The 18504-nt window shown below is 40.5% G+C and overlaps 1 protein-coding gene across 1 annotated transcript in view; it reads right to left on the minus strand.

Moving 5' to 3' along the window:
• Positions 1-2534: 2534 nt before the first annotated feature.
• LOC100601868 (POU domain, class 6, transcription factor 2) overlaps positions 2535-18504 on the minus strand; it is a 227951-nt gene continuing 211981 nt past the window's right edge. Inside the window, exons 3-5 of the mRNA XM_030795618.1 lie at positions 8100-8191; positions 4814-5042; positions 2535-2746 (exon numbers count right to left, since the gene is read on the minus strand). Coding sequence (XP_030651478.1) covers positions 2535-2746; positions 4814-5042; positions 8100-8191 — 533 coding nt within the window. The remainder of the gene's footprint in view (positions 2747-4813; positions 5043-8099; positions 8192-18504) is intronic.

Raw genomic sequence — 18504 nt, forward strand, 5'->3', positions numbered from 1 at the left:
TCCCAAGAGAAAGGCCAATGTCCAGCCTGCCTTACCTGCCACCCCTTCTGCCGATGACAGAGGCTCAGCTTGTTTCTTAAGCTCACTTGTCCATGTCCCATACCACATCATTCTGGCTTCCCACTTCCCACCGACATCATAGCCGAGAGGACAGAAATGAACGTCTCAATCTGGGGGCAGTCAATCTCCAGTCTGGCCAGTGACACGAGATAGCTTAAGTTAAAAGGCTCAGCCTCATGGTAATTTCTCTCTTGGATAGTCAGAATTTTAGACAGACATGGAGATAAGGATAAAGATAAAGATGATGGAGATAGAGAAAAATGGAGAGTTCCTGACAGGTACTTGAATTGGAAAGATGCCTGACCTTAGAGGAGACAAAATGGAACATGAATGAACTGGAATTATGATTCAGCCAAAAGCCAACCAATGCAGTAGAGAAACGTCCTGGAGGGAGCAGGAGAAGACAGGGAGATGGGTCATTAGTCATTCTGGGTGTGGGGATTAGATGCCTGCCTCCTGCAGAGGAGAGGATGATACGGCCTGCAGCCTCATGGTTTGCTGGGTGCTCTAATGCCCAAATTTCATTCCAGGTTCCAGTGAGGCTGGGTTACAGGACTGTTCCTAGGATCCTGCAAGATGTCTAACTCCTTACAACTGTGTATCTTCTTAAAATAAGAACTCATCACTGATGAGACAGGAATCAATCTCTTTCTTGCTGGGAAGCATCTGAGAGAAAGAGAAAACAATCCCCAGGCCACGCATACAGGTTTTCTGCTGAGTTATAAGGTCTTTTTATCAGCAAAGCAAGACTTTCATTGGATAAAATCTCAGAGCAAGGACTTCAAGAGGGCTTCCATTATGTAAAAGAACTTCCCTTGGTCTTGAGGATATGAAAGTCCTAACAGAAGCAAAAATGTTCCCACACATTATTCCTTTCTGTCATTCTCATCTGGAGGCCTGGGGTGGTGAGTGAGAGCGGGAGCATTAATGAGGACATTCACTGCCTTCATGTGGGTCATCCATTATCATAAGAGTCTCTGATTCTGGCTGCTGGTGATACTGGGGGATGCCATGGACTGGATGTTTGTTCCTTCCACTCCAAGAAGTTCTTATGTTGAAATCCTAACCCCCAAGGTGATTGTATCAGCAGGTGGGGCCTCTGGGAGTTGATTAGGTCATAAGGGTGGAGCCCTCATGATGAAATTAGTGCCTTTATAAAAGGAACCCTGAGAGTTCTCTCATACCTTCTGTGGTGGGAGGACACAGTAAAAAGACAGACATCTATGAACCAGGAAGTGGGCCTTCACCAGAACAGAATCTGCCTATGCCTTGATCCTGGACTTTCCAGGCTGCAGCACTGTGAGGAATACAATCTGTTGTTTATAAATCACCCTACCTATGGTTTTTATGTTATAGCAGCCCAAACAGACTAAGGCAGGGAGATGCCTAATGAACTTTGAATAATCTCCCTAGATCAGCATTTCTTAAACTTTAATGTGCATGGAGATTATCTGGGGATCTTTTAAAAATGCAGATTCTGTTCAGAGGCTCTCGGGTATCTCGGGTAGAGCCTGAGATCCTGTATTTCCAGCAAGCTCCCAGGAGACATTGATGCCGCTGGTCTGGGGACCATGTTTTAAGAGGAGATTGTGATATGACCCCCGCTGTCAGAGTAGAGAAGAGCTGCTCTCAGTGTAACAGCATGTCACGAGTGCTCATTAAAATACATGTGTAAATCATGGCCTCCGAGGCTCTGAGAGCTATTCCGTGTGACTTGATAGGGGATGTAAATGAACACGCTCTCAATCACTTCAGTAAAAAGGAAAATATTTGAAATCTTATCCCTGAATTCCAAACCATTAAGAGACTGATGTCAGCAACTTTTTTTTTCCTTTCATCCTAGCAAATTTGTGGCTTTTGAGCTAGAAGAATAGACAGGCTGGAGGGCTGGGTAGGAAGGCTGGAGATAATTCCAGTTGGCCGAACTGTTTCATGAATAAAAGCTTAACTCTTCACAATGAGGAAAAGGGAACTATTCATGATCAAGCATGTTACATGGCAACAGGCTCTGCTTCAGACTAGGTGTGCAGACTAAGTATGCAACCTCCCCCCCACAATGACCCACCAAATCTGTTTTATAAAATCACTGGAGAAGTGGGGTGTTTATTATAGATGAGCAGACTTAAGAGTCATTTTTAAAGACTCTGAAAAGCCTTGGGCTGAGGTTGCTGTATTTATTATATAGGAAAGAGATGGGGGAAAGGAAACAGCCTTCTCCCCTTGCTGTTGACTGTATGAATGCGTGTAAGGATTCCTTCTAAGGTACTGATAGTCCATTGACAAGACTCTCACCCTTAACTCTCACCTTTGAGACAGGATGAGATTTGAGGTCATCTTGAAAACTAGCTCAATCTCAGAACCCCTGCAGATGACCTTTCAGCCTGTCAGACATTCACTCACCATCCCAAGAGTCCCACTGCTTCTGTAACATAACCTGGAAAGCTCCACAAGCCATTGATTCTGCCTAGGGATTGTCAAGGGCTGTGCAATAGGTCGCCTAAAGGTGGCAAAATCAGCTTTGGGATGGCTGCTGGTGGATTGATTACAAGACGACCACTGGCTTTGCCCTTTAGGTGGTGGACATTTATCTTGGGCGCTTTCGAGGCATGAGACTTTTCCTGATTACCATCCTTATTGCCCTTGAACTTCTCGTTAGGATGACCACCTCTTTCTGGGTTACCTGACACTTATATGAAAAGAATAGAAAATCCCAAGGAAATTGGAAGGTAGAACTTCCCTGGATCCTGACAGTGATTTAGGACTTGGGATTCATTCACAAAGATATTAAAGAAGAAGGCATTGGGGAAGGAGCTTGATGTTAAGCCTAATTAGAAAGCTTTTCCTATAACCAGCTGATTTGCAACTGGGAGGTGTTTTATTCTAATAACCTCATCACCTTCCCTCCAACGTCAGTGAAATTTTAGAGGAAGACAAAGGGGAAAATGTTCACTTGTGCTTGTGTAGCAGACAAGAGCTTGGGCGTCAACTCCAACCCACTTCTGAAGATGATGCTGAGAGGGAAATTGTATCAGAAGCGCCCAGGGATAAGAAAAGCAAGTGCTTTTGTTTCCGCTACTTAATCAGGCTACAAAGCTTGGGATTCCTTTTCTGAAACCAGAGGTGCCTCAAAGAACCAAACTCCAAACTATAAGCTAATAGTGAACTTTGATATTTACAACAAACAAAAACAAAAGGGAAAATCTTGGTGGAAGAAGTCCATGTTGGACCAATAATTAATTTTGAACCCTTAAAAAAACAGGTACTAATATCTTAAGAATACCAAACCATGATCAAGAAATAACAAGCCTACTTTTTGTTTTAAACTCAGATTTTTGGCATCCATCTTAACCAAGCAGGATTAATTCGTGGCCTAGGAGCTCTCTGAGCTTATGTTTATTTATCATATTCAATATTCCCATAAGCACAAATGTTCCAAATGGAAGGCTGCATTTTGATAATGCCCATTTCTTCATTAAGATTTCATCATCCACCTACATTAAAAAGCCTCTCCCTACACTTTGTTGCTTCGGCTTTCACCTTGTGTATTCTTGCTTTATTTGCTCGATCTTGAGATCTGGCTTCCCAGGCACTCTCAAATTTGAAACAAGCAAAGTTTGTGCATTAGCGTATCCTGGGCATGCATGATTTATGAATGGCAGGTTTCTTGGCACAATTTAATGGTACAAAGATACTTCGTTTTAAACATTAAAATGGAAGTCAAGAAGTGGCAACAATGGGTGGGGTAGCAGAACATAGAGCACGGAAAGAAGTTTGGGTCAAGAGTTAACAGTTCTTACTTGGTCTGTTTCTTAGTCTTGTGGACTGATTCTCCAATAAATTATATGAAGCCCTAACATTTGACCAACTAAAAAATTATTTTAAACTGCTATTCTGATAACTTACCCAGATGAGCCCTCATTCTGCAAAAAATTTAATTGTTAATGTTTATATATATATGAAGAAAACAAACATCTTTGACTAGTCCAAAATAAATTCATTTTCTCTTTAGCAGGCATCCTATTTATATTCAGGTCATTTTCCACCAAAATAATTCTTCCTCTGACAGAATCTTTTGTAAATCAATCTATCAGTCAATGCTATCAAATCTTTTAAAGAAAAGTCAAAACCTTCATAATATCAAGACAACTACCCTCCCTAAGTAAAATTAGAGTCTGACTTGTTATATGTCCCTGTAATATAAAAGGTCAACATACAAGTCTATTTTTCTCATTGCAAAATATGAGCTCAAGTAACACAATTTTTGTTTAATAACTATAACTAAAACATACTTTGTAGAGCAAAATCATCATTAATAAATTGTTCCAAATAATATCTTGTATTTGAGATGTTCCAATCACTTCAAACACAAACAAGCAACTTCTAACTTTTCTTTAACCATGGCTAAATTGAAGAATTGGTGAGATGATAACTCAGGTCTTCAAATAACAACACGGGAATTTTACTTTTAAGTTTTTGATATGTCATGCAATGATGACTCATAAATGCTTCCAGGAGATCTGAAAAGTTTTGATACCAATGTTAGGAAATGAGGATTGATAAAACCAATGGCTTGTGCAAGCTCAGGAGTCACAGACAACTGAAAATTTTGCTTCCTACGGAAGCGTTCCATATCATTTAGGGCAGAAGCAACTCTGAACCATATTCACCATTCTTGGCACTTTTTTTTTGTCCACTTCAGAGAATACTGGCCAATGGGTAGAGCCTTATGTGGCCCATGGACACTACGGATTACCTTGTAGATTTTGCAATGGCAGAGTCATAATGCCTCCGGCTGCAGCTGCTGCCACCAGCCCTTGGATGTTGGTGAGATTCGCTGTTGGCAGTGTGAGAACCAGTCCTTGCTGGCCTCCTAGCTGTCCCGCCATGTTGAAGGGAATGAGGATTGGCTGGTTGAGGGCTGGGGGGCCTCCCGGCATCACGCCAGCCACAGCAGAAGCTAACTGCTGTGCCGTCAGAAGTGGCTGCAAGGAAACAGATACAGCTAGCTCACTTTCCTGTGGAACCAAGGCATGGGTTTTAAAAACATCTTCCTTCCATTTAAGTAGGGTCAGAAAGTTCCTGAAGAAGTACCAAAAAACATGCTCTATCTCATTAAAAAAAAGATTGGTAGAAAAAAATTTTCAAATTTGCATTTCATTGATTTCTTTGGAAAATTTCATTTGGTTTGGACTTCTGAGGAACTCAAATACCTTTACAAGTAATAACTTACGTTTATATGCTATTCTTCCAATGAATTTCCATTTGATCCTATCTTCATATATTTGAAGCTCTCAGCTAATTTATTCTCTGTTGTTCCAGAAAGAACTCATTGGGATCAGTGGGATTTTTTGATTCAAAAAGAGCAACGAAATACTACTTCTGACTTTTAAATTAACAAAAATAATGCAGAAAATTTACTCAATGCTGGAAAGTCTGTATTGACACCATTATGCAGATCGATGGCTGGGGGACATGTACACTAGCATAATCCTTTTGGAAAGCAATTTAGAAATAGATTATCAAGAGCTGCAAAAATAGTTATCCCCCTTTAACTCAGAATATACTCCTAGGATACAGCTTGAAGATATTATTCAAAAGGAAATAAGATAACTGCATAAAAACATGCAGTTTCAAAATACATAAATATCGAAAATAGTTTATTACAGTACTAAACTAGATGAAATATTGCATAGTCATTAAAATGGATCATTATGACACCTCTTTAGAAAAATAGAAAATGTTTGTAATATGAGAATACAATAGAAAATAAGCTGGATAACTATTAAGTAAACTTGATGATTATTGTTAAAATGGTAGAATTATGTATGTACAACGACAAGATCTAAAACTGAATATAAGACATAAAAACATTTGATGTGGATAAAACTTAAAAGATTTGAAAATAATTCTTTTGTTATTACTCTAACGTCATTTGCCCAATTAAAATGATATTATACAAACACATGTTTACATCCACTATGGAAGGAACAGCCCTTCTCTGGTGGGGAAAGGCAGCTGCTGGGCATGTTTTGAGTGCAGCATGTGGGCTCTTCACCAGGATGACATGGGAAGGACTCCTGTCCTGGTCAAGCCAGATGACCACAAGAGTCATTTGATCTTAGAGTTGATTCAGGAGTTTCATTGCAGCCTTATGGGAGCCATGTGGAACATAATAATCCCATATCTGTTGTTCTTCTACAAGAACCAGTGCAAAGCTCTTATGTGAGAGGTAGGTAATTAAATACAGGCATACTACCAAGCCCAATGCATAATAACCAGGCACTATTCTAATGCTATAGTTATTCTACCAATGAGATACAGAGAGGTTAGTAACTTGCCCAAGTTCCATGTCTAGTTGAGAGGGGGTTCAAGTTCAAGCCCAGGAAGGCTGCTCCAGAGCCTATGTTGTACCCCTTTCTTGTATCCCCTCCAATACAAAGAACAGATTTAGAGAAGTGGGGCTGCTTTATCTGAAGAATGAGGGGAGGTGTGGAGAGGGCTAAGCCCACACTTTGGCCATTCCCTGCAGTGTTCCTTTCAGGACCCTTTGGGGGAGACTCTGCAGAGCCCTAGGATTCTGCACAGCTGAGTTTAGAACTGCTGCTTTAGACCCCACAGGCCTTGCTTCCTAATGTATTTGTGCACTTTGTTAAATTCACACCAAGTAACTGTGCTTCTCTTTTTAAAAAAGTACAGTTATTCTAATGAGCAAAATAAATATACTTCGGGAAGGAATACAAAATTATATGCTGGCCCTCAGATTCCAGGTGTTACATCACTGCCAGTAGTGATACTATGGTAAGAGGGAAGGCAAATGAGTAGCTCTCAGACCATATATGGGTCATAGATTTGGGGGTTTTGGCCTGCAGCATTTTAAAAATAGGATTTGTGGGCTCAAGGCAGGGCATGCAGTCTCCAGTTTGTCAAAGGGCCACCACTCCTCACTGACCTGGGCCTGTGGGGCTGCCTACCCAACCTGAAGGCATTAGAGTGTGTTACCCCCAGTATGTTCACAGGCAAGTGTGCAGGCATACACACACACAGACACACATAATTACATGAACACACACACGATGTTACAAGCATAAAATTATAAAGCGTATGACACCAAAAATCCTGTTCCTGAGAGTCCCAGGAAAACTCTCTAGGCTTCCATAAGCCAGCAGACATTTCCCCAGGCTTTCTGTCCACAGGCACGGAGTGATCTGTGCTCCGAGATGGACTATGGGATCTGAGGCCATAGGGAGTCTTGGTGGCAAGTGGAATAAGAATGTCAAGGCCAACCCTCACTCTAAACTTGGGTGAGCCTTCAATGTGCTTAAAGTCATTAACTTCCAGGAGCAATAATGACAACAAAAGGGAGAGAAAGGCCCAAGTCTCAGCTTCTCTTTCCAAAAAAGCAGGATGAACTCTGAAAGCTTCACACTAAATGATACAGGTAAAAAGGAAAAAAAAAAAAAAGCCCAGCCTTTTATAACTGTGTTCTACATCTCCATATAGCCCACACCAGGCTGCAAAAAAACAAATATTGGACTTTAAAAAATAATGATTGTATTTCTTTATTAATGCAAGAGCTATGTGTGATGTACAGTATTGTCAAACCCAATAAGCTGAACTTGCATTAAAATTGCATTAACTTTTTTATATTAAATCACATCTTGTATTTCAAAAATGGCTATAGTAAGGTTGAAATAACTTAATTTTCTTCACACTCCAGTCATTAAAGTTTTACTTTCCAAGAAACTGCACAGTAACCAACAGCACAATTGTAGTGGGTTTTAAGTTAAAAAAAAAAAAAAGTGTTTCCACATGATTAAAGCCAACCTTTCCTTTAAGAAGAGAGAAGAGTTTTGCAAACACATATTTTCTTGGTGGTATTTAATAAATAATGTAGTCATACAGCTTTTCATACGAAAATTTATTACCATCTTTGCTCTGTTGGAGTTAATTGGATTTAACTCATTATTATTTATTTGGTTATTTATATGGTTAAACCATCCTAAATGCAGCCCAGTGGAAAGCAGTTGAGAGATACTGACCTGTGGCCCAACTGGAAATGGGGGGTGGGTCTGACTGGCCTGGTGTTGGTCAGGAGTGCCTGGCTCTGATAGTGCCAGGTTTCCTCTGGCCCCTGGAATTCAAAAGAGAAATGCTCTCTTAATATATGATCCAGCCTGGGAACTGCACACAACCCCATTTTCCTGTGATGTCACATAACATTAAGGCATAGATGATATGACAGAGTGGTTTATCAATATCTCCAGTGCTCAAATCACTTATCAACTGCATAAATAATGATGAGAGACATTCAGGATGGCCAAGTTCATCAAGAGGTAGAAGAATAGAATAGCAGGGAATGTAGCACAGTCAGTTTGCATAGAGTATGCCAGTATGTCATATGTGTGGGAAACTGCACCCTTTAAGTACAGGCGAGCCACAGCTAATCTAGTTTCCTAAAATTAAACAAAGTGTGATCTCAGATATGACCAAGTCCATCAATATTTCCCCTCATATGGCTTCCCCCATCTCCTTCATACTCCCTAATATGGCTTTCCCCATCTCCTTCATACTCCCAAGTTCTTCTTCCGTACTCTTTGAACACTGAATCTTATGACATCACTTTCCTGAAAACAAAGCCTTTTTCCATATCACCTTATACAGTGTTCTAAAAAGAATATGGCTCTCCCTAAGCAAGTGTCCCAGGTGCTAATTGAAACAGTAGGAATCCCACAGTGGCTCCAGGGAGCTCCGCCATGCTAAGCACAGAACACAACTTGCTTCTTTTACTGGAATCCTATTGGACAGCAAAGCAGAAAAAATGAAATTCCACCAAAGAGCAAATCCTTCAAACCCTTTTAACATGGTCATTTCTCTATGTGTGCTTCTGCGCTTTGTTTCAGGACAAACTATAGCAGGTAAGATAGTGGTAGAAACAATAAATACACAAACAAACAAACAAATAAAACCAGTGGCAATTTTTGAGAATTTCTACTTGGTAGCTTTGTTTCCTTGGAGTTTTCTAATGGGTGGTTGAAATCCAATTCCAAGCCAACCTTAACAAGATCCTCTTTCCTGACGTTTGTCCTATGAATAACAAGTGGAAGACAATTCAAACCCTGTTTACCGGCATGCCATGGACAACCCAGAAAAAAAGATATGACTCTGTCACACTTATAAATTTTAAAGAAGGTATTATTGGCTCATTTAAAACAAATTCTCCTATATATTCTCCAAAGGGACAGACTTATAAATAATGGAAACGGGGGAAAATACTTCAGCACATTAAGCTACAAATAAAATTGACTGCTACATATTATTCAATTGACTTCTATCTCCACCACAATGTGTCAATCATAACAGCATTTTATAATAGGATTAAGCAATAAATGTGCAAAGCCATTATGCAGAAATCTGAAAATCTGATTAATTTGTAATATTTTTTGTGCAGAAAGTCAGGAATGGACATTGCTTGGGGAATACTTACAAGCATTCTATTGAAATTTCTAAATTGATTTGGAACAAACTAATAAAAACACAGACTTGCTGACATTTTATAAAGTGAATTCTGTCAAAATATGTTTGGCATTTTAATGATTGCTGTCATTTAATAACAAGGGTAAGATGACCCACCATAAGATGCCAACCATTTCCTCATAATGTGCAGAAGACCTTTCTTCTAAATTTTTTATATGTGATTTACCTATTATGCTTAAAAGCACGGCATTTTAAGCTGGGAGATGGCCTGTGCAGTGCAAACCTTGCAAGTCTCTGTTCTTTCTTATATACCCAAGTCCAATTTTGCCCTAAAATTCTCAGCAGAAATTTATGTACTTCAAAGAGCTTATGAGGTTTCAAAGTGATGTTTTGATCAAATATTCAGATTAGGTAAATTCTCAAATGGCTAAAAATGCACAATTTTTTAAAAATTTGGTTGTTTTCCCATACCTGCCAGGCATGGGTTTTTATACCAGACTACAAAAAGAATGTTTTTACAATGCACAGAAAAATAGAAAAGCCCTTTTAAGCAATTAGAAAATGAATACCTTCATTCTAAAAAATTTCTATACCATGCCAAGCCCTTCTGTCTCTTGTTTCTTTCATGCATACTAAGCCCACTTTTTGACTGTGTTTCTAATGCATGCCATTGTAATGTTTGGGATTGGTCTCACACAGGCACTGTGTCAACAAGATTGTGCATTTGTTCCCTTCAACTTTACACAGATTACATTTGCTTACATTTATTCTTTGTTGCTTTGAGGCCTAGCTGGTGCTCAGTAGCTTGTTCTGAGGCTGGTTAATTCTCAGAAACCACGTTCAGTGCAGTCCAGGGCAATTCCACACAATTTCATGTGTAAAATGAAGTCTTTCACAGGCTCTAGAGGAGATTATGTATGCTCTCCTGCCTGGATCCAAAAGTAATGTTTCTTCTTAGTGTGCATCCCCATTTTCCCTAAACACATGTATCATGCATAACCTTGTAGGACCATAAACTAATCCGTCTGGTTGGAAGGCGGCTCTGGAATCAGGGGCCTTCTCAGAGCCAGAGGGGGAATCAGGAAGTCAGAATGAATAAATGGTGTTGGCTAAGGGTTTCAGAGAGATTTGAAGTAACACTTAGCTGAACGTTTGCAGAGAATTTGACGTTGGATATTTTCATGGGCACAGATATAAAAACACAAACTTGAATGGGTTGGATGGGTTCTTCCTGACCAGGAGCCTAGGAAACATGTTACATCTCTGAGACCAAGGAATTCCAGGAAAGCTCTCTGAAGTCTGTTCTGAAGATAGCAGCCTATGCTTTTGAGGCAGCAACTATGAGCTCTATGGGACAGGGGCTGTGCTGCTGGTTCATCACTTTATGCTGTCATTTCATTCACATTTCTTTTTCAATAGAAATAGGGGTCTGGCTTTTAATTCAGCAGTGATATAATTCCTTTAAGACAGTTACTGGCATCCACTTGACTACTCACTGTTGTTTAACATAAACCTTCGAAATATCTTTAAATTATTAGCTTATTGGCAAATTCTACCTTGATTCCAATTTAGATATTAAAAGCCGTTTGGTGTAAGAGTTAAAACCAAGAACTGTAAAAAAATTTAAACTCTGCCTGGGTTTAAATTTAGCACTACCACTTAACTGAGAATGTGAACTCTGGCTTGGTTTCCAACTTCATGCATCACCTTGTAAAAGTCAGGGATAACAACAGTACCCCTCTCACAGCATTGCTGTTGTGAAGATTAAATGAACTAATATATACGTAACTTTCTTGAAACAGTGCATGCTTGCCATATAAGTGCTATTTCTCTTGATTATTATTATTTAATAAAAATATTTAATTTGTATTTTTTTTGAGAGAGATAGTATCTCACTCTGTTGCTCTGGCTAGAGTGCAGTGGTGTGACCATTGCTCACTGCAACCTTGATCTCCTGGGCTCAAGCAATCCTCCTGCTTCACCCTTCTGAGTAGCTGAGACTACAGGAGTGAGCCACTACATCCAGCTAATTTTTTCTTTTTTTTTGGGTACAGAAATCATCTCACTCCATTTCCCATACTGGTCTTGAACTCCTGGCCTCAAGTGATCCTCCCACATTAGCCTCCCAAAGTGCTGGGATTTTAGGCATGAGCCATAATGCCCGGCCTAAATTGTAATTAATCTAATAATATTTAACATTATTTAATTTGTCTATAATAGTGACCTGCCCCAAGTCAACTCAATTCATATTCCTGCCCCTCTGTCCCTTTGTGTGGAGTTCACATTCTCTTGCACACTGGCTACAGGTGGCCACTGTGCACTGACCCTAACTCTGTCCTTGGTACCACTGTATGAATGTTTGGAACTCAACTAAATAGTTGGGTCCTGAAGAGCCTACAAAGCAAGATGTTTACATATATAGTGCTTCCTTTAGGCCATAGTAGCATAATCAGGAAATATGGCACAAAGATAGTGGCAAAGTTTCCAAATTTTTACACAGACCATGGCTTATAGAAGTGGTTCTCACCCAGGCCTGTGAATCATTTGTGGAGCTTCCTGAACACAGAGGTTGATATCCTTCATGAGGCTACTGACAGAGCATCTAAAGGGTAGCTCATGTGAATGTTTTATGAAACTCTACCTGTGACTGAAGACCACAGGGAGCCAGCAGTGGCTTAAATGTTACCCAGGCAAGGCTGAATCTCTGCACTGAGACTGCCATATGCAATCAGTTTTCTGAATGGCAGATGGGTCTGCAGCTAGTGTAATCCCCTTGGCCTTCCAAGCTTCTTTATCTGCACCATTCTTTTATCATAATCCTGATTGACTTCTAGCTTAGCAAGGGAGGAATCATCTCAGATACATCTGTTTTGTAATTATGATTTGTTCACAGGTAATTTTAAAAATATAATTGATTTTAAAGGGATCATAATATAAAATTTAAAATAGCTACATAATAGAAGTTAATTCTCTGCAAATACAAGAAACCATTTTGAATCTATTATGGAAGTGATAGGTCATAAATGGTGAAGACATCAAAATACTGATTAGGAGTTTGGATGGTACACTTGGATACAACTTATTATTCATTGTTATAAGACCTGGTTGTCAGAGGGCATTGTTCACTCAGCACCATTGGTCCCAGGGTTGATCTCGCGTCTGAAACCCACAGGGTTGCCTGCAGATCCCTCTGCTCTGGAGGGACTGTGACCCACAGAGCTGAGAGGGGCGACCACCTAAGCACAACACTCCTTTCTTCAGTGCCCTCCTGAGGACCAAGCCTCCCACACTCCACTCTCTCCACCCAGCTCAAGATGAGACCCTGAACAACCATCACCAATAACTGTCACCGCACTCCTCATAGCAAGCTCATTTTTGTTTTTCAAATTCTTTTTTTAAAAAAAAATTGGTACAATAGATTTTCATTAACCAAGGGAAACCAGGCTCAGCATCTCTTAGCTACACTAAAAGTAAAATAGATGTTCACTCTTGCACAGAGTTTTGAATTCTTCCCTCTTTTTGGAGTTGACTCTTCCAAGTAAGTCATTTTAAGAAACAAATATACTGTTTTTAATCCCGAGAGTATATACTCCTTTCTGGAGCCTTACCCTTTGCAAAGAGGATATGACGGCCAGGGCAGATTGAGAAAGGAACAGAATTGCAAATATGAATTGCTCATCCCAAGCAAAGCAGCTCCGCTTTCTCCCATGCATCAGCGATCCCTCCAAAGTACAGTGCTTAAGATTCCCTGGTTAATGACCAATGCATTTTTTATGAATTGGGTTCTTTGGATAGAGAGTTTGGGTTTCTGTGCTCTCTGCATTACCACAAACATAATCACATGAAGGTCACAGAGATCCCTCAGCTTTCTCTGGTATTCATACCTTTCTCACCCACTGTTTGCAGTTTCCACCAGTGAAGGAGGTGACACAAAGGTTACTTATTCTAAGACGGACAGTTGGATGCATTATTATTTCATGTTGGGTGTGAGAATCCCAGCTAAGCAGAGCAAAAGTCCCCTCTAAATTAAACTTCTCTTCCTTTCAATTTTTTCAAGATTACTAACCAAGGAGGGAGTGGAAGTGTCTATAAAAATCTCTGCTCAGCTACTGCCACTGCTTGCCACTTTTTATTGCAAGTTAGAATTTCTTTATGATACTGGCCACACAGGTATTTATGTACAGAACACTGTACAGACCCTTAGTAGAATCTGAGACTCTAAGGCTAATTCTATAAGCCATGCTTGGAAATCAAACATTCATTAATCCACAAAAGGGTTTGTACGTTTTTGCAAATTACATTGTCAGGTACTTGTAAATTCACCTATTGAGGCCTGGAGAACCAAGACTGTCTGATTACATTAATATGAAAAATGCATTTCTTTATTCTTACAGTGAGTACTTATCTGGCTCCAGCAGAAGGAAGTCCAGCTTTCTTTGGGTGAGGAGTCTAGGTCCTAAGTAGTTCTAAATCTTTACTTTATGGCTGCATCTATACATGAAAAGCCAAAGGGAGATTTGGGACAATTAGATAAAGCACAAAAAGAAATCCTACAAATCTCTTATTTGGACTGAAGATGTTTTTGTACTTTCTGCCAAAATTCCTCAATAATTGCTTGATTTTTTATATGTAGATTTAGTCTGTGCTATAGAAGACTTTAATGACCTTTTTTCCTCAAAATTTACAAAATAGCCCTCAGTCTTTCTCCAACAAATTTTTATCATTTGTTTTCACATCTATCTAACAAAAGCAGAGCTAAACTCCTGGGTGATATCCAGGCCAATAAAGTTCTCAATTTCTGTAAATACTTTTTCTCAGAGAGACATGAAAAAAGGAGATAGTCATCAAATGTATTTTAGCAAAATTCCATGACATACTTTAGGCAGTTAGAGAACTTTGGGAGTAGAGATTATTCCTTGAGTACTGCTATCTCTACAAGAGTGTAAGTTCTTTCAGGGAAAAGTCTCTAACTCATTTTGTATCTCCCACAGGCCAGCTCCAGGCCTTTGTATGTAGATACAAATGTATGTATCTCCATATGTATGTGTGTATGGTGGTGTTGAGGTACATCACAGTGAGTTCAAATTCTTAAAACGATGGAGGTATGCGTCAAAATCAGCGGAAAGAAGTCAGACACAGATTTTAGAGCATCCAATAATAGTTTAATTTTTAAAATGCCTTTTTAAATCTAAGAAGCCTTGCTCATTTCACCACAGTTCTCCCAGGAAATGCACACTGGCTCTGACAAGGTCATTGCTAGGAGGTGCCCTCAACACTTCACTCCATTCCTGGACAGAGTCTCCTTATAACTGATAGCTGAGCTCTGGAATCCACAGATGGTGCAGCCACACGTTCTGGGCTTTTATGCCCATCTAAGCCGCTTCCCTCTTGCTTCGTCCTTGCTCAACTCTGTGCCAATGGGGTTAAATAATTTGGGGGGATCAGTGCAAAATAAACATGCATTTTTCAGATTTTTTCCTCTGCAGGTCCTGGCCTGGGGCTGGGAAATCAATCTCTCCTTCCCCAAGGCACCACCCCAACCTATCACAGATGGGGGAACCCAAGGGATTGTAACCTTCCCACTGAGATGTGTTGGAGACCTGGATCAGGGTTGAGCAGGAAGACCCTTGATGAGTTGCACGCTGAGCATATGATCTTCCCCTTACCTGAGACCAAGCCCCCTGAGAAGGGCAGAGTGGAGCACGTGACAGCCACACTCAGGCTTCCAGGGCCGCCAGGGGCAGAGAGTGGGCAGCCAGAGCCCGTCCTGTCCTGGGGAGGTGAGGAAACTCTAAACCCCCTCCATCCTCCTACACGCTCAGATGTCCCATTGGACTTTACTCATAAAACACAAACTCACAGAAAAATTCTGAAGAAATTCAGGATGGTGACCTCAGGGCATTAAATCCCAGCCATGGGGTTCTGTGGGCTGTCGGGCTCTGTGAGACTGCAGCCGTCACCTGCCCGTGAAAGGGGCCCTCCCCACAGCTCGCTGCCGATTCCACTGACTCGGTTTCCATACAATTTTGGGTTACTAGTTTTCCTTCAAGAAACCTCAGAAAGGATCCTCAAATTTTGAAAATTGTTCCTACACTTAAAACTGCTTCAAGAAAGTCGCTTTTCTAAATCAGTGCAAATTCTTTTTTCTTTTTTTTTTTTTTTCTGGAGATGGAGTCTCACTCTGTGGCCCAGGCTAGGGTGCAGTGGCTTGATCTCGGCTCACTGCAACTTCCACCTCCTGGGTTCAAGCGATTCTCCTGTCTCAGCCTCCTGAGTAGCTGGAATTACAGGCACACACAATCATGCCCAGCTAATATTTGTATTTTTAGTAGAGACAGGGTTTTGCCATGTTAGTCTCGAACTTCTAACCTCGGGTGATCTGCCTGCCTCAGCCTCCCAAAGTGCTGGGATTACAGGCGTGAGCCACTGCGCCTGGCCCAAATTAGTGCAAATTCTTAAGAATGCTTATATCTACAGAGGAATTTAAACATGGCTTTTTTTCCCCAACAAGAAATCAAACCTAGAAATCATCAACATGTCTATTACAGGTCATTATGAATAACCTCCTAAACATATCATTTGGTGGGAAATTAAGATAAAGTATGATTTTGTTTTCTAACTCATTATCTATGCTGATAATAGAGAGATAAGGTATGAATTCTTCAAAAAAGGAAGCATTTGAAAGGTGTCACCTGCCTTTCTTCAGCTGTAGATCTACCTTTGTGACAGGGTTTCACTTTCACTAACAACACAGATTTTTCTCTCCTGGCTAGCTGCCAAATCACTGGGGAGCTTGACAACAAGGGGACAAGATTTAGATTCTTCAAGGCAGTGTGATTGGCCTAGCTTTAAATTGTTTTCAGTTTACCTACCTATAATAAAATCGGCAAGAATTACCAAGAGCTGGCTTTAAATGTGCTTGAAAAATGGCCAAAGCTGTTAAAAAATCTTTGAAATTTTGGGACTAGCTCAGGTGGAGAGAGAGAGAGAGAGAAGAGCATTTTGGAGGTGAGGAGATATGGGCAAAGGGAGGGGAGCTAGTCCATGTTTTCTTACCTAACACCTGCATTACACTACTGTGGTGTGGAAATGGCAAGGCCAAAGAAGGCTGTAGTTCTTTCTGCAAGATCCCACCCTCCAGCCCACTTTTAAAACATTGATTTGTGTTCTAATATCTGCAAGGCTCTCTTTGCAGCTTTACAGACCTATAGGACTTCCCCATCTGACACCTTCTTACGAGATTTTCAACTGTTTTTACTCACTGAGACTGTTAGATAAGTGGCCCCACATGGATACTGGAAACTGAAGCCTGAAGAGGAGATGGGGATGGAACAGAGATCGCTGTGTTGTGGTGACAGGAGTCCACACTCTTGCTCGGACCAAAGTTATCGTGAGAACGACGGTGATACCTCATTTCCCTCTTCTCCTCCAAGACCCCAGATGCCTTCTAGAGGTCTGAACTCTGCACAACCCTTCAGCAGCAAGGAGGCTACTAATCTGTCATATAGAATATGATTTAAGGACGAGTTACAACAGAATAAACCATTATTTCAATTGAAAATGATGGCCTCTGGGTGCAGTCACTTCTGATAACATGCATGGTACAAGACCTCAGAGACCTTAGAACAGTGGTTCTTCATCGGCAGTAGCTGCATTTGTGACTGCAAAGGGCAGGTGATTAGATCATCACAGACCATGGACTTCCCCAGATCTTAAGATTTCACAGTGCAGTCAACTTAAAGGAGAACATTAATAATTGGCACAATAGGAATATGAATCTTGAAATTTAATTTTTCCAAGAAAAAAATTTTAATTGTCATGTGCTACTGCGTCCAGACTTGGTTCCTTGTGGTGGGTTCTTGGTCTCGCTGACTTCCAGAACGAAGCCAGGGACCCTCGTGGTGAGTGTCACAGTTCTTAAACATGGTGTGTCTAGAATTTGTTCCTTCAGATGTTCACGTGTCCGGAGTTTCCTCCTCTTGGTGGGTTCATGGTCTCACTGACTTCAAGAGTGAAGCTGCAGACTTTTGCAGTGAGTGTTACAGCTCATAAATGCAGTGCAGACCCAAACAGTCGGCAGCAGCAAGAGCTACTGTGAAGAGCAAAAGGACAAAACCTCCACAAGGTTGAAGGGGATCTGAGCAGGTTGCTGGTGCTGGCTCTGGTGGCCAGCTTTTATTCCCTTATTTGGCCCGGCCCACATCCTGCTGATTGGTCCATTTTACAGAGCACTGATTGGTCCATTTTATAGAGTGCTGATTGGTCCATTTTATAGAGTGCTGATTGGTCGTTTTTACAGAGTGCTGATTGGTGTGTTTATAAACCTTTAGCTAGACACAGAGTGCTGATTGGTGCATTTACAATCCTTTAGCTAGAAAGAAAAGTTCTCCAAGTCCCCACCCGACCCAGAAGCCCAGCTGGCTTCACCTGTCACTATCATGATCAAACAAGACATTTTAATGCCCTTCTCCCACCCCAAAGGATGTGTTCTCCATCTCAAGACAATCCTTTAAAATGAAGAATCTCAGCCTAATGAAAAACTCACAGCATCAGGCTTTCTTTTTCACTTTCCTTTTGACCAGTGACTGTTTCATTGTAGATGGACCGTGGTCTGTTTGGAGTGTTTGGGAGTTTCATGTGTTTGGTGTCAGCAAGGTAGGATTTGAGGAATCACAGCATGCTCACTGCTTTTATTCTTCTAGGCACAGGAATGTGTGGCCAACACTCCTCTTTATTCAAAATTCTTTTGAATAAAGAATTCCTTTCTTCCCTCAATCCTTATTTTTAAGAGACAAAAATATAATTTCCTTCATATATACATATTTCTATGTGCCAGGTCATACACTAATGACTTTGTATGTATTATTTCATCAACTCTTACAATAACCCTATTAGGTGTTTATGATTATTCCATTCATTTATACAGGAAACAAAACTGTATAAACTGTCTAAATAAATAGACAGAAATTA

Source organism: Nomascus leucogenys, chromosome 17 (assembly GCF_006542625.1).
Source record: "Nomascus leucogenys isolate Asia chromosome 17, Asia_NLE_v1, whole genome shotgun sequence".
Classification (NCBI taxonomy): domain Eukaryota; kingdom Metazoa; phylum Chordata; class Mammalia; order Primates; family Hylobatidae; genus Nomascus; species Nomascus leucogenys.